This window comes from Astyanax mexicanus, chromosome 2, assembly GCF_023375975.1.
Source record: "Astyanax mexicanus isolate ESR-SI-001 chromosome 2, AstMex3_surface, whole genome shotgun sequence".
NCBI classification, from domain to species: domain Eukaryota; kingdom Metazoa; phylum Chordata; class Actinopteri; order Characiformes; family Acestrorhamphidae; genus Astyanax; species Astyanax mexicanus.
Genome location: NC_064409.1, coordinates 34,328,407 through 34,341,794, shown reverse-complemented (window position 1 = coordinate 34,341,794; position 13,388 = coordinate 34,328,407). Strand labels below are relative to the sequence as shown.

Below are 13,388 nucleotides of genomic sequence, written 5' to 3'. Positions count from 1 at the left end.
AAGTGATTCATTTAAGAACAGCTGAATTACAAGCCTTTTGTAAATACCAGTTGCCACATTTCTGTAAAGCTGCGACAACATGTTGTAAAAAGCACTATATAACTAAATTTGGTTTGATACTACAGAATATTAACATTCCTACATACAGACAGATAATCAAGGTAAGTATTTCAGGTAATAATAACAAGGTAAGTATTACAGTACTGCTGGTGATAAGCAGTTACTTTGGCCTAATGTTACAGATGCTTATAAAACAAAAATACTACTAAAAAAAATAATAATGCAGTAAATGCTATGAAGGAGACAGACTTCCTGCAATATACAAAATGATGACAAGCTCATTTACATTACAAGCTTTTCCATTTTTCTGGGGTGTATTACATACAGATTTTTATTAAGTATTTTTTTTTTAAACATGAATGCTTTTATACAGACACTCTGATGCACACAAGAGCGTGCTTGCACACATGCACACAGACACACACAATATCAAAGTCTATCCCATCTCTCTCTCACTCACTCACTCTCTCTCTCAGGGCTCAGGGAGATCTGTGGTTAGCTGTAGCGGATATAAATGTTTTATTCTTGCTGGTCTTTTCTGACTCAGGAAAACCAGAGGAAAAAGGAAAAAAAACTACTCTAGTGGGCGGCTTTTGAAACTCATTCTGTAAGCAGATTGCAAAATGACACTTTTATATAACCGACGACCAAAGCTAAATATTTCAGGGGTCTTGAAATTCAGAGCAGGTGTGAATATTAGAACATTCAATGAATCTGCAAACTTGCAAAGTAGTTGGGCCAACAACTCAATCATCAAGATAAAGACTTGCACAGCTAAAGCAAGAGTGGGTTCAAGACTTCAGTAATGTCTTGAAGCTTATTTATGCTCATTTTTGCATCCAGACATGTAACGGTCACTGTCCACATACCTGTATGCCTTCATTACATTGTCAATGGATGTTAGGAACACATCCACTAGAAGGCATTCCAAAGGTTTCTGAACAAAACAAACTATATAATGGTGGACAAAAGCTGTGACACCATACTTACTACAAAAAATAACATTCACAGATCATGTTGTATGCTGTGGATATTAGAGGTTTGCACAACTTCAGAAATTAAAAATGCCCATGCTATTCATGTATCTCCCACTATTAGACTTAGCTCTAACTCTTTTCATGTTGCCTTTTCATGAGCGTGTTGGCCATTGTTCAACCTCATTTACAAGAAAGCACCTTACAACGTACACAGGCGTGGGCATTTCCAAGCTGTCCCCTGAGGGAACATCTCATGGCAAACTGACATAATACTATTCTGTGACTTGTCAGGCACGTGGCATGTAAGTGTATTAGATCTGAAAGAAACTGTCTACGAGTTTCTTCATCATGTCCACATGGCAGCGGTTGTGTTTCACTTGAACTACTGTCTACACTGTTACCATTATTTCCAATGATACAGCTTCAATCTGCCCATATCCACATTCTTATTGCTTCTTTTAAGTAGGAAATGAAAGTGAGTGTGCAGAACGGCTACAGCGCTCCAATTTTAAAAGTTGGCTACATCGCGCACCCCTCCACAGACGCCAAGCTCACTCGGGTTGCCAAGGTAAACCTACTCGAACAAGTACAAAAATGAGTTCAATAACTTCTACCATGGCAAGCAACAGTATAAACCAGCAGTGCATTTTATATAACTTTGTCCACAGTTAGTTAACTGTGTCAGCCTAAGGAAAGTTAAAAAAAAATAATAATAATAAAAAAAATAATAAATAAAATCATATAATAATATAAATGCACACCCTAGAGTTGCCCATTAATGCAGCATCTAGTTTAGCAGATAATATATACATCTGCAGCCTGATTTAAATCTCAGTTATGACGCTGGACTTCCTTAATATCTGAAGGTTACATGGTTAATATCTGATGACACATCCTAATTATTTACCACTGAAAATATAATCCTTAATGGGCCCATAAAGAATGTGCACAAATACAGGCTCAATAACTGCAGAGTATGCACCAAAGGCTTCATCCACATCGGAATCCGTATTTAATGTTGAGCGTAACTGAGTCTTTAGAAGTACAAAGGCTTCATCATATCAAGCCTCAGTTTCTCTAGAGAGAGATAGGACCCAGTCACATGCTCTCCTGGTTCTCCACTATTTCAAATAAGCAGAACCTACTGCTGCCCTGGAATTCCCAATGAACTCTAAAAGTAATGTGGCACTCTTTTTCTCGCTCGCTTGGCCCCAGACCGGAGCGAGGGCCTTTAAGCCATAATTTAACAGAGGAATGCTGGGTCCCGACTCCGCGGAGACAAGAGGCCGGCCGCACTAGAGTAGGCAGAACCCAAATAGAACACCTGAGGCCTGCAAGGATTGCTTAATGGCAAACCAGCTGAGCCCACAGTCTGCACACTACTGCTCAACTGTCGCACGCCGTCAGGGCACTGAAAGGAAGTGGCCGTGGAAGAGAGTTTGGTAAAGAGAAAATGAAAGCAGAAAAGGTCAGTTGTTAAAGAGTGTGACGCAGAGCTTGAAATGTCAGCTTCAGCGGTCATAAATAGATAGTTTTTAAAAGATGTATCCTCGCCTCCTTTATGCTTAAAAAGAAAGGACACTAAATATAGAAACCGAGAGCTTGACTCAGATTTTATGACTTGGGATGAGATTCTCAGGCTTCTGTCAGTCAGTACTAATTCTCTTAAGCCTTTCACACGCTGCTACCATTGAACACGTGCCTGCAGACAATGTAGTGCTGTACGCCAGCCAGTTTAAATATCTTGACTAGAGATGCATCAAAATGTTGTTGTTTTTTGGGCTGGAACCAAAATATTTGGCTAAATATTGAACAGATATTTCATGAATTTTGCAACGCCAATGAATAAACTGAATTAGCAGTGCTATTAAAATGTACCTCAGTAGTGCTACTCAAGTCATACGAATCTATTTTCTACAGAGAGAGAAAGGCATTCTTGTGAAAAATAAATAGATGCCAAGGTTAGTTTAGCTAATATTACTGTACCAGACCTGTACAGTTTATTTCAGCCAGAAAACAGCCAGCTTGTAAAGAGACAGTAAACTCTTACTAAGCATGATAATTGATGCTAAACATTTGATGTTCAATTTATTTGAGTATGGTGTAAAATTAAAGTCCCTTGAACAAATTCACAAACTTTCTTGTAATAAACTTTTTTGTATTTATAGCATTTTGAGCGATTTTTGTCTTGCCCATGGACTCTTTTTGGTGGGGTGTGATATACTTGCCTTACCTAACCTTACTATACCACAAAAATAGATGTTAACCATGACACTACATTAAATATTGTATACAGTATATAACAGCATTACAAAACGGTCCTTAAAACAGTCAGAAGGCAGTCTGAATTAAAGCACAGATTGTAAAATAAATAAATAAAGACAGCCCCTGATCCAGTCTCACTGTAAGAGATTACTGTATCACACACTTAACTCTTTGATTCAGAACAATCCCCATATTTAAAGCATTTTACAGGTTAAAGTTAAAGATAGAGTAGCTCCACTGTTTTGTTACTGGTCAGTGAGTTGAATTATAGTCTTTAAGCCCACCTGCACGGCAAGTGAGAGACCGTCACTGGAGAGCATGCGTGCCTTCTAGCTGTACAGAACAGCAACATAATCACAGCATGTGATGAAGTAATTTTATCCCTTCTGTCATTTCACAGAGAGGAGTTTATTTAGAAAACTCAAAACTAAGCAGATACTAAAATCAGGCTGGATGATGTGTCATCAAACCAAAATGACAATAGATGAATGATTATTTTTACTGGTGTGATGAGATCTCGTGGCACAAGATCTCTCTAGATTAAAATGTGACGATTTTTTTTTTTTTTTTGTCAAGCTTAAGAGGTTATCTGGCAACACGGTAGCAATGTCGGTGAGTGCGGTGGCTGAGCAGTCAGAACAGCTCTAAGCAGAAGAGGAAAATACAGGCACAATGCAAAAACACTCTTTCCCATGTGAGTGTGTCTTTTCAATCGCATGGGACATAGTTACGGTCTCAACTGCGTCCAGAATATGTAGACATGCTAATATTTATATAAAATAAATAAAAATAAATAAAAAAAACACATGACTGCATCACAGGGAGTTGTACTAATCTCTTAGCCCTAAATTGTATTTTAAGAAAAAAAAAAATGTTCTGTCTCTGTTTGCACTTCAAGCATAGCCTTAATATGACTGGTTATGGTTATACATAATTATTTCAAATTTTTAAAGACTCAATTTGTGATTTGATTGGCAAATACATTATTATATATTTTTTTCTTCATTTCAATTTTTAAGTTTTCTTTAAAGTATTTTGTTCTCGTTAACCCATTATGTCTCGTCTCATAAGATGAGTGTCATTACACCCCTAATTATTTTATTTAAAAATATATAATATAATAATAAATAAATAAACACATTAATGATGCTCAAGTTGCAAAACGGCTGCAGTGAATAAGGAGATTCAGTGGCAGGCACTAGAACTTCTTGATAGCTCCTGTGAATCTGAAACTTCTTCACATAGAGCACTGATCTTTAAGGCATCTGTGTTAGTTTGTACACAAACTGTTCAGACAATTGTCTAATATGGGTCATATGGATAAAAAAAAAATGAAGAGAAAGTTGAATTTGGGCCACTTTTACCTGCTGTGTGAACATAACCCAAGTTGCTTTTATAAGGCAGACTGGTTGGTTTAGAATCATGTGACCATGCTAGCTTGAACACATACTTTTGTATTTGTAAACACATAGTGGGGAAGTGTTAACAGACAACAAGAACATGTCAGTTAGAGGTGCTTAGTTAGTTTTAATTCATTTTAAGGTACTGCCTAGGCTGAAAATATGACAAATTGTGCAACACCACAATCCACTGTTCTCAGCGATTTTCTGCAATTCTGCTGCACTCATTCCTCTTACACAGTCATCCAATGTTACAACTCTGTCTAAGACCATTTTTAAAAAGTTATATATACACAAATAATGTCAAACTGCATGACTGGTATCTTTTTGCAGTGTATTCTAAAAAGTATTACTGACTTGCTAAGCTGAAGTTAAGATGGTGTAACTCCGAGCAATCTCATGTAAACTCACCTTTGCCACAAACTGTCTGTCCTTCTGGTCCAGGTTAGCAGTGGGAGCAACATAGTCTTTCCAGATCCTTACTTTACGCTCTTTTGCTGAGCTGTAAAACAAAGACATTCAAATATAAACTATTTTTCCTGAGGCACTAAAAATCACAATTTCATAAAAAACTAAAAATACTAGATAACTAGATCTAAGAGGCTGAAGTTAAAGACTTTTTCAGCCTCTAATCTAATGTGGCCAGCTGTATCCTTTGCGGTCCTAAAGGTTTCAACTATTCATGACTGAGAAGAACTGACCGTTCTGCTGCCCGCAGTTTCTCTGCCCCCTGGGTGTACACTGCCATAGACCAGTCAACACAGCGTGCAAAGCCATCCTTCAGCAACAGCTCTGTGATGTTTCCATTCTGTACAAAACACAAAAGGAATTAGACAGAAATAAAGAAACAAATAACAGGCAATGCAACCGCAACAATTGTAGTTTACATCTGCTCACTATTTGACACATTTTATGTTTAGACTATAAAAATCTAAAGGCTAATATTAAGAAAACAGGTCTAAATCAGGCATTTAAAAGCTACAATGCACATGTATGCACACTGAAAGAGAGAGTAAATATTCGGGATGATGGCTATAAAAAAGGTTATACAAGTTATGAGATCTGCATTAGCCTATATGATTGGGAGCTGCTCCTTACAGGGTCAACCCAATCCCTTCAGTGTCCCTGAGCCCCACCCAGATAAGAAAAAAGCTCTAAAAGCATATAGCCCCAAAACCTATGTGGGTACAGTGTCCGCCCCATCAGCACGCTCACGTCTTACATTTTTATTTCATAACATGGTTCCCCAGTGTTCCCCACATGTGGACAGATCAAAAACTGTCACATTTGACAAGATCCCTTTCAGCCTGATTATTCTTATCAAATGTACTGTACTGGTTACTGTTTACAATTACAGATCAGATAAAGAGAGGCTTTCTAAAAGGACTAAAGAACAAAAGTGGATATCCTAAAAGTGCTGGAATAAGACCAAAATGTCCTCTGCTATCTACAAAATGATTATTCAGCAATAGTAAGATTTGTAGTGTATGGGTCCCGCAACAGCCTGGTTCCTCTTAAACTTGCTAACTCCTTGTATTTAATCCATCTTGGAGGTTTCTCTTATCGTCTATAACCTGCTATAAAAAGCTCATCAGTTCTACATTTAACAGTTCTAAATCATCCAAACTTGCAACATTGAAAGAATTGTATGAGTACAAACAACTCCCCCACCCTGTCAATAACAATAATAAACAATATTTTGCATTGTTTATTGCATTGTAATATCCTATAGAAACAATGTATTTCATTTAATACATTTTTTGTTTGCTTCAAACAAACAAAAAAACAGCAGATTAAGATCAACAGTGCAAATACCAAACAGTGCATGTATAAACCATGTGACCTTCAAGATGTTAAGATGTTAGTAATGGGCATTTAAATGTAAATAAAGAAGGTTAGGTTGGTAAAATTTAATTATATTTATATTAGAAATACCAATCACTTAAAAGATACTGCATTAACTACCACTGAGATCTTAAAATGGAGAAAATAAATGCTTGTGTAGCTGCGGTGTAGTTAATGAGTGAGTGAGAGAGGGATAGAGGGAGAGTGAGAGAGTGAGCACTCTCGCAGCTCAATACATTACAGCCTGTCACCGAGAGAGAGACAGAGAGTGACCATGTCACACTAAATATCACACACACACAGTACATATACACACATTGCTCACTCACAGACTTTACACACACACACAATTTTAGTTAATTTGTCTCATTACTTACACTAATTATATTATGCTTTATTAATATTTATTTATTATTACTTTATTTTAATCTTATATATTTATTTAAATTTGTATTGTTTTAAAATGTAGACTCTGTTCTGTTCTGTTCTACATTCTAGAAATTGTTAAACTCTGAATCAGTTCTCTACTTTTACTATACTGTAAAACTGTGTAACTCAGGCTTTGGCAACACAAATGTACTACTATTTGTCATGCCAATAAAGCACCTTGAATTGAATTGAGAGTGAGAGAGGGAGAGAGGGAGAGAGCTCAACACAATGGAGTGTTTTCAGCGCAGTGAGTATGTGTCGACAGTTTGGAGGAAAATAAAGCGTGGATTAAAGTAGCGGACTGCTAAGTAGGTAGTTTGCTGGATTAGTATGTTTGCTAACCAGCAAGCGTAACATGCGTAACATGGAATCGTACAAGCACCATAGGAGGTCAAAATGTGTGCCCTTCTTGCAAAATGCGTACATGTTCACAGGTCTTTAAAAATTGTGTTTAAATGTAAGTGGTGGTCATACCGGGTGGAGGATGGTGCCCAGGATAATTTGGTTGGGACAAGACTCCAGAATGATCTGCACGTCTCTCTGAAGTAGCCGGGACTCAGTGAAGAACTTTGCCTCTGCTGCAAACGGCTCAGGAGTTTCTGCCCCATCAGCTTCCCGTTTAAATGTTGGGCACTAAGGAAGAAGACAGCGTATAGTTTTACACAAAACATACAATACACTCACTACTACTAGGGGACATCTCAATGTGATACAGATTTATTGCGTCAGGAATTAGCTATTTAAAATGTAATCCTCTGTTTTTACCACTACGCCACTATCCCTATTCCAAAAACTAATCAACATTTTTAGAAGGCAATAAAGCAGTTTAAATGTATGCAGAGCGAAACCCTTATAGCAGAACATTACAATTTAAAGGGACATTACTAAAACCCCACATTTCAGTGCTTGTGCACTAGAGCTGGACAATATATTTTTCAGAATTGTTAATGTTTGGTGCACATGCACAACAGACGCATTGCTGAATGTGCAATACCTTGTGCACAGTCAATCTAAATGATGCACTGCTTAATAAAAATTAAACATTAAAACTGTTTAAAAACTCATTTACCATGACTAGTGATATCACAGCATACAGTATATACACCTTCATCTGCTTGAGCACTATTAGTAAAATGTCTGCTCCCACACAGATAAAAAAAAATGTTATTAATTGACACCCTAGTATTTTGCAAAAATGATGTGGCGAACTAACCATAAATACTTTAAAAATCCTGTGTAACTTGTTTTAAACACGGGGAAATAGCGGTTGGCTGCTAATGCTAATGCTACTTCAGCCCTGATGCTGGAGAACTAAACTAAAACTCCAGCGGAGGGGCTTTACTGCTCCATACAACCAGACTGGCATATCGAATTAAAAAGTGCACTGTTGATTTTTGGAAAAATTAAAGGACTATAAGTGTGCCTTACAGTGCAAAATGTAAAGACGTGCATTTTGGAATGTATATATTTACTGAACAGATACAGAGTAAGACTTGTCAATGCTTGCCACTGCGTGTCAATTTGTGAGCTTCGCATCTGTGGAGGAGCAGGTGGGGCAAAAAACTTTATCCAGTGTTTGGAAATTGGACTCCTCTTACACATGCATGCTCACAATTATTATTACTGATCGGTTCTTTAAAAGTACTCTGTTAGACTGAGTCAAAAGTCTGGATCAAGATATCCCATTCATTTGTATAAAATATAAAGATGTACCTTAGGGTCAGAACGAGGGTTCTGGACACTCACCTTTATTCCAGACAGCATCACTGTGACCAGGTAGTAGTCGGGTAACAAGAGTGCTCGCACAACACTGCCATCTCGAACATGCTCGATAATAGCTGGATATAAGCAGAAGAGAAGAGAGAGTGAGAAAAATAATTTAATAAGTAATTAAGACCCAAAACTAACATTTGAAACCCCCCACCACCCTCAATTCAGTGTGTAAACTTACACACTGATAAGATTGCAAAAACAATTCAGTTGTTGAACTTTAACGCTAACCTTGTGACAACTACAAACATGAATGAAACATGAATTTCAGGTTTTCTCAGTCTTGAAGGGCAGACAACATCCTGTATTTACAAAGCAGACCTCCACAAGAAGCACAGCACCCTAAGTTTTACTGATAACTCCCAAAACCTCACCCAGTAAATCACTATTCTCATTCAGGAGAGCAGCTACGGAGCTGAATACATTCCCTGAACAGAAGGGAGAACACAACCAATTCCTTAAACCCATTCACTCTCATTTGCAGTGTGCCGGCTGGCTGTGCGACAGAGGTCAACTTTGAACAGTATCTGAGTCAGTATTCAATTTGACAGAAACAAGCCTCTCTCATCTGGATGAGGGAGCGCAGAAAGGTGGGGTGGGGGGAGTGTCGCTAGGAATGACACAGTGGCGCAGTGTGATAAAGGCAGAAAGCCATTAGGAGTCTGAATGATGAAATAAGGTTTCTTCACATAAAGCTTCACTGCTCTGCTAGGAAGGTGCTTTTACATAGTCCTTGTTTGGTGCAGACCTTCAGGCTTTACAGACTGTTTGGTCTGAATTAAATTAGCAGGTGTAAAAGGTGACACGATCATAGGAACAAAATTTGATTTCAGTTTATCTGCAGTTAGAAAGCAATTTTTATGTTGTTTGGACTTTTGAACTAATCACAGAAAGTTGAGGCAGGTCATCTTCAACTAATAAACAATAGAAGAAGAAAATGAACCTATGTTGTTCCAAAATCACACTGCCTCTCAGCAGTACTGCATTGCTTCAAACTCATGGTTCTACTGTATCTGTGGATTCACACTTATTTATAAATAGAAATAAAATTAATCCAAAGGTAATGTGTTCTGCTTATTCTGCTCTGTGGTGCCTGTGCACTGGACGGGAGTCGGATCCTGGGAGGAGGCAGAATTTGCCAAGTCACCTTGAAAGGTAATTAGCCAAATTAACACAAAGCCACTGTCTGACCTACTGCACCCTTGCACAAACTAAGGTTAAAGTACAGGGAGATGTAGCCCATGTCTGTAATGGGCATAGCAAAGTTTTTTAGTTCGCTCAATAAAGCATAATGTAAAATCAAATCTATCCATTCGGACCAAATGTACATAGTGTTAAAGAAACACATCCCATGTCTAATACCAGTCATGCATTGGTTAAAGGGGTATAAAGCCCCCCAGCAGCGAGCTGTGGAGCAGTGTAACGGCGTTCTCTGGAATGAGGGTGCTTCATACAATACTTTTGGGATGAGTTGGAGAGTTTGGGATGAGGTGGGTAGTGATCATCCAACATCATGATCTCACTAAAACTCTTTTTGTTAAATTCAATTAAATCCTCAAAACAATTCTCTAAATCCCAGCAGAAAGTAGAAATTGTTTTGGGAAAGAAAAAAAAATGAATAACCAGGCATCTCCCTACTTTTGTCCACAGAGTAGACATGCTATAAATACACTGTTAGAAAAATCATACAAAGAAACAGAGAAAAAGCAGTCTCTCACCGTTGACAGGTTTTTGATGCAAGGAGTCCACAAAGTTGCGGGGGTTCTCGATACTGTACTTCAGGTCCCGAATTGTGTGCGACCCTCCACCCTCGGACCACATACCCTTCTTTGAGGACTTTGCCTGGTCTTCCAAATCACACAGTCTGGCCTGATCAGGACTGAGACACACAAACACACACAAAGATCAGTTAATAAAGTCTTTATATATTCACTTTAATTGCAGTTTTACAGCAAGGAGGGAAGCAACAGAGGGCAGCTGATCATCTAGAGCAGGGGTCACCAACCTTTTTTTAACTGAGAGCTACTTCTTGGGTACCAATTAATGCGAAGGGCTACCAGTTTGATACACACTTGTGAAATCACAAATTTGCTACCTTTAATTACATTTAATTATGTTATTATTAATTATTAATTATATGCATCTATGTGAAGACACTGATCATGTCAATGGTTTCTCACAACAATAATTTAACAAGGTAGGAAACAGATAAATATCAATATGCAAAATTTTATTTCTATAAATCTCTGCAAGTATTTACATTTTCAAATGATCACTTCTACAACATTTTCACTAGCCATTACCAATTTTTAACAAATCATGAACTACGGTGCACCATGTTTGTACAGATTAACCATTGTGTAACATACAAAAATCAACTTTCAGATTTTACTGAACTTATCACCAAATCTGCAGCATTTTTAAAACAAAATTACCATAGTACAAACACATTTAACAAACACATTTGTCACGATTTTTCAATAATTGAAAATGAAAATGAGAATGAGAACATCTGGTATCTGTTTGTTTGTCTGTTAGTGGGAAGCCTGGCATTGCATGCTGGTCACCAGTGTATTGTATTCTGGGGTGTAACTTGACACTGCAACTCTGAGTGAGTCTTGCAGATGTGCATCAGTGAGGCGTGTTCTGTGTTTGTTCTTGATGAAGTTCATGTCAGAAAAGGCTGATTCACAAAGATAGGTTGAACCAAACAGGCTGGCAACCTTCATAGCTGCTATGCGTACACCACTGTACTTTTCTGTGTCAACAAGGCACCAAAAGTTTGGTGCACCCTGATAGGCTTTGAGGTGGAGGTCATTTTGCAATGTCACAATTTCAATTTCCACCTGTCCAGCATCCAAGCTGAAAGTTGCACTTAGTTGCTCAGCAATGCATGTTGTGTCCACGTTCCTGAAAGGATTGGAAATGAATGACACACATGGCTCAAGGTTTTCAAGGTCACAAAACCGGTTCTCAAACTCTTGCCCAAGTCTGTTTATGATTTGAGAGTACTTTTCTGCAACTTTGTCAAAAGTCTCAGAAGCAGAAGCATTGTCTTTCATCACCATCTGCACAGAGGGGAAGTGCAGCACCTTTTTTCTCTGTAAATGTACAGAGAAAATGTTCAGCTGAGCTTTAAACGCATTTAAAGCACTTATCATGTCAGCAACAGCCCTACCTTTGCCTTGCAGCTCACAGTTCAAACGGTTCAGTTTCCCAGTAATGTCCGTCAAAAATGCAAGGTCAAGTGTCCACTCAGTGTCCTCCAGCAGCGAGGTGTCTTCTCCTTTGGATTGCAGGAACTCTGTGATTTCACCCAAAAGTGATAAAAAACGAAGCAAAATTCGTCCCCTGCTTAGCCATCGGATTTCTGTGTGTAGTAGCAGGTCACCATATTCAGCTGACAGCTCCTCCAATAGCACCTTGAATGTTCTGTGCTGTTTAGCTCTGGAGCGGATGCTGTTTATGATCTTCACGACGGGAGTCATCACATGTTCAAAGCCGATCACCTTTGCACATAACGCCTGCTGATGAATGATGCAGTGGTAATGCAAAAAGTTTGGGAACTCTGGGTCACCTTTACAGTGAGCGATGAATCCTGTATGTCGGCCAGTCATAGCAGGAGCCCCGTCAGTAGTCACTGATACCAGCTTTTCCAGCGGTACCTTTTTCTCCGCAAAAAACTCCTTCACCGCGTTAAAGATGTCAACTCCCCTCGTAGTTGTCTTTAGGGGTAGTAGTGTCAGAAGTTCTTCTTTTGTGGAGAAATCATCAAACACCATCCGGATAAAGATCATTAGCTGCGCTGTACTGCTACTGTCCACGGACTCGTCACACTGGATACTAAACCACCTGCACTTCGCCAGACCCCGGTCCAGCTGATCGGCCAAGTTCCCGGACAGAGCTGACACTCTTCTAACCATTGTTGTTGCCCCCAGTTGGACATCGGAGAGAGTGGAGATTACATCTATTCCATATTTCTTGTCTTCAAGCACGGTGTTTGCGATTATCATCATTGCTTCTTTGAAAACCTCCCCGTCTGAAAATGCCTTCTTTTTCTTGATCAAGAAATGTGTAGCTCTAAATGAGGCTTCGGTTGTTTTTTGTGAGTTTTTTACCGGTCTCGTGAAAAAAGACTGTTGTTTGCACAAAGCTGCCTTTAACTCGCGGGCCTTTTCCTCTCGTAGTGCGCTGCCCGGTGGGTAGTTAGCATCGTAGCTTGTGTGACACGTCCTGAAATGTCTCTCCACGTTGTGCCGCTTTGCCGTCGCCACAGTCGCCCCGCAAATGAGACACACGCAGGAATCTTTTACAGTCGTAAAAAAGAACTCTTTCTCCCATTCATTGTGAAAATAATACGTTTTCGTTCTTTTTTCTGCCATGTTGTCAGATGCAAATCATCTCCTCACATCTCCTCACCTCCTCACCTACTGCGCCTGCTAGCTGGTCCCCACGGTAACCGCGGGCTATCACTAATCAAATTAGGAACATTTTTTTAACTTTTTTTTTTTTGTTGTTGTAATTTTCCAATTTACACCAATGCAAGTGTAATTTAAAAAATAATAGCAAAAAAAAAAATAATTATGCAGCTCACTGGTAAGTGTCACTATAATGAGCTATTTTTAGAACAGGCCCGCGGGCG

The 13,388-nt window shown here is 38.8% G+C and overlaps 1 protein-coding gene across 1 annotated transcript in view; it reads right to left on the bottom strand.

Moving 5' to 3' along the window:
- Window positions 1–13,388, bottom strand: part of snd1 (staphylococcal nuclease and tudor domain containing 1) — a 276,271-nt gene that overhangs the window by 249,905 nt on the left and 12,978 nt on the right. The window contains exons 5-9 of the mRNA XM_022671391.2: window positions 10,465–10,625; window positions 8,723–8,814; window positions 7,451–7,609; window positions 5,404–5,510; window positions 5,114–5,204 (exon numbers count right to left, since the gene is read on the bottom strand). Coding sequence (XP_022527112.1) covers window positions 5,114–5,204; window positions 5,404–5,510; window positions 7,451–7,609; window positions 8,723–8,814; window positions 10,465–10,625 — 610 coding nt within the window. The remainder of the gene's footprint in view (window positions 1–5,113; window positions 5,205–5,403; window positions 5,511–7,450; window positions 7,610–8,722; window positions 8,815–10,464; window positions 10,626–13,388) is intronic.